The sequence below is a fragment of the Echinops telfairi genome, unplaced genomic scaffold (assembly GCF_000313985.2).
Source record: "Echinops telfairi isolate 266 unplaced genomic scaffold, ASM31398v2 ScPeMD7_7424;HRSCAF=8462, whole genome shotgun sequence".
NCBI classification, from domain to species: Eukaryota; Metazoa; Chordata; class Mammalia; order Afrosoricida; family Tenrecidae; genus Echinops; species Echinops telfairi.
The window spans coordinates 7513663-7517107 of NW_022111324.1; the positions used below are offsets into that span (position 1 = coordinate 7513663).

At 39.7% G+C, this 3445-nt stretch overlaps 1 protein-coding gene across 1 annotated transcript in view; it reads right to left on the bottom strand.

Annotated features, from left to right (window-relative positions):
* ADCY10 (adenylate cyclase 10) overlaps positions 1-3445 on the bottom strand; it is a 98069-nt gene that overhangs the window by 33560 nt on the left and 61064 nt on the right. Inside the window, exon 18 of the mRNA XM_004706750.1 lies at positions 382-510. Within this exon, the coding sequence (XP_004706807.1) occupies positions 382-510 (129 nt within the window). The remainder of the gene's footprint in view (positions 1-381; positions 511-3445) is intronic.

Genomic DNA, 3445 nt, shown 5'->3' on the forward strand with positions numbered 1-3445 from the left:
TCTTTCTTTCTTTTAGTTGCTCTGTTTTCTGGAGTCTCCTAGCAGTTAGGTTTCTATCTACTCACCCCAGAGATATGTTTCATTTCAGTGGTCATCATCAATGATCATAATTCATATCTCCAGTCTCGACTTCTCAGCAAAGTCTGAGTATCCTAGCTCCTGTGGCTTCCTGGACATGTTGACCAGCGTGTCACACATCAGCCACACAATTTGAACTTGCCCACAGAACACTGGAGATGCAAGGCTAGCTCGCTTTACTAACTCAATGTAACTTGTCTTTTATTATCTTTCCTTCCCCCCTTTTCATTGATAGCTATCCTAGAAAAAGCAAACGTGGAATCTAGATACTAGTGAACAAACACCAAGTCAAATTTTCTTTACCTTTTAATGATGCTGGGGGTGACAAGTTTCTCAATCTAACACCACTAGCAATGGTACAGACTTCTCCACTTTCCTCTTCAATATTGGCAAGAAGCATATTTAATTCCTCAGTTGGCCTAGTGAAATTCTCTATAGGGAGATAAGAAGAAAAGGTGCGAGACGTTATACTGCCTTATAAAGTTTGGTTTTTCAAAAAGTTCAAGATGGATGTCATATGTGAAAATCTACACATACTCAAGAAAGGTTGTGCCTTTGTGTTTGCCAGAAATGATTGACGATGAGTACGGAAAGTCTTCCACAGTCCATTCAGTTTGTGAAAATATGATTCAGAGTCCAATGATCAGAATGCATCTTCTAGTACATAGTACAATGTTACATGTGTGCCAATTCATACACACACATTCAGATACAAACACATTTTGTATTCTGTTTAGGACACGACTACTATGGTATCAGAAAGCCTCTTCCTGTCTGTCAGTTAGTCATCCTGTGGTGAACTGTGTACTGCTATGATGGCAGAGGCTATGCAATCAGTATTCCAATACCAACAGGGTCACTTATGGTGGGCAAGTTTTAATAGGGTTAACAGAGTAAAACAGACCAGAATTGTAGATGACGACAGATGATGAGCAAGCTTCCAAAATTTGTCAGTAAGAACTCTGGATTACAGCAGAACATTGCCCAATATAGTCGTAGAAGATAATCCCCCACCCTAGGTAGAAAGGCCCTCAAAATCCATAATGACGGCATCAATATACTCGAGCGTACCAATGGTCATGAAGCTAGAGCAGCACCATGGTGTACACGGTCCACGTCGAAACACTCAATGATCAAAGCAAGATATTAAAAATAGCAAAGTTTGAAAAATAAATTTGCCTAGTAATTTTGTTCCTGGTACGTCAAAAAACGACATTTATTTATCCTGCCTGCCATTAATTACCAGTGCAGCCAGTACTGCCCATTGCTGCAGCCACTGTGCTAGCTCATCGCCTGCATGGGCTTCCTCTTTTTGGCTGGCCTTTCACTTTACCAGGCACAGTGTCCTTTCCTAGGAACTGGTCTCTCCTGATAACATGTTCAGTCTTTAGACAGAGCCTCACCATTCTCACTTCTAAGGAGCATTCTGGCTGTACTTCTTCCAAGACAAATTTGCTTGTTCTTCTGGCATCCACAGTATTTCCAATGTTCTCCAACTCCATAATTCAAGTCTGTCTATTCTCCTTCAGTCTTCCCTGTTCCTTGTCCAGCTTTCACATACATGTGAGGCGACTGAGAATACCATGGTTTGGGTCCGGTGCACCTTAGTCCTCAAAGGACATCTTTACTCTTCAGCATTTTAAAGAGCTCTTGTGCAGCAGATCTGCCCAATGCAATATATCATTTGATTGATCGACTGCTTCTTCTATGAGCATTGATTGTGGTGTCATGCAAAATGAATTCCTTGACAACTCCAATCTTTTCTGTTTATCAAGAAGCCTTTTGGTCCAGTTGTGAGGATTTTGGTTTTCTTTACACTGAGTTGTAATCTATAGAGTGTTTAATCTTCATCAGCAAGTGATTCAAGTCTTCCTATATATGGAGATAGATGCACATACTTAAATAACCAGCCAGGGAGGAAAACTGGTATTGTGGTAACAGAGAGGAATGAATGATTAATTCAGAAAACCTTTATGGAGGAGGAAATATTTCTATTGAACTTTGGCATGCATTGATTTTCCAAGTACAGAATAGAGGGGAGACCAGCACCAAGGCACAGATGCCACAGAGAACACCAAGCAAGTTAGAGTACCGTGAGCAGACAAGGCTGGCTAAAGTACCTAGTGTGTGGAATGCTGAGGTGGGAGAAGTAGTCAAGGGAAGAGATTATGGAGAGAAGTCAATAACATAAAAATAATTTTGGACTTTATTCCACAGGCAATGGGGAAAATGAGGTTGCAGTAACTGAAATTCAATCCATTGATGAAGGTAAATCTGGAAGCAGTGTATCAGGGAGGAAAGGGAACAGGAGACCAAGGACTACAAAAGAAGCGTTATCAATAGGATGCGAAGAAATAATGACTGGTCGAAGCAGGTAGGTGGTAATGTAAGAAGAAGACAAATACTAAAGTTATTGAGGAAATGGAGTTATGTAAGATATATAAGATAAATATGGAGGTGAGAGAGACATGAATCAAGTTGGGAAATACATGAGAAACTATGATTGGGGAGGGAGATTAGTACTTTAAGTTTCATGTCTGTTGAGCTTGAGGGGGGTCTATGGGACAGTCAGAGATCCTAAGTATTGAAAAGGTTTAATGTGCTCAAATAATTACCAAAGGGTTGGCATTTTGAGCCCACCTAGGGGTACCTCAAAAACAGGATTGAAATCTACTTCAGAAAAACCAGCCAATGAAAACCATATGGAGCACAATTCCATGCTAACACCTATGGTTGTCAACACGAGTCAGTATCAAGTCCATGCATGGTGAGTGAGTGACTTGGTTTTCTGGATTTCTAGGACAGTCCAAAGGACAACTGGAAGTACGATGTGGAATCAGGAGTGAAGTTAGGGTTGTAAATACACATAAATACGTACCCCACATATGAAGGCTAGGGAATTAATGAATACAAGAAAGCAACTAGGGAGAAAGTACTAAGTGGCACAGACTTGACAACAACTAACAACATACATCAATCAATCGGAAAGAATAAAGATCCCAGAAATACACCCTTACAATTAGGCCGAACTGATTTCTGACAAAATGCAGAAGTAATGCAATGAAAGAATTGCAACATTTCTATCAATAGAGCTAAAATAATTGGACATCAAAGACACCCTTCCCCCACATGAACCTTGATATAAATCGTATACCCCATATGAAAAATTAATTGAAAAGTGGATCATGAACTTAAATGTAAGGTGTAAAACTCTAAAATGTTTAGAAAAACACAGAGGTGAAAATCCTTAGGTTCTGGGGTTAAGCAAAGTGTTCTTAGACTTGACATCAAAAGCAGAGTCCTTAGAAAGAAACATTGAGACTGCAGACAGTGTAAGATATGAAAATAATAATTTATAAGTTATCAA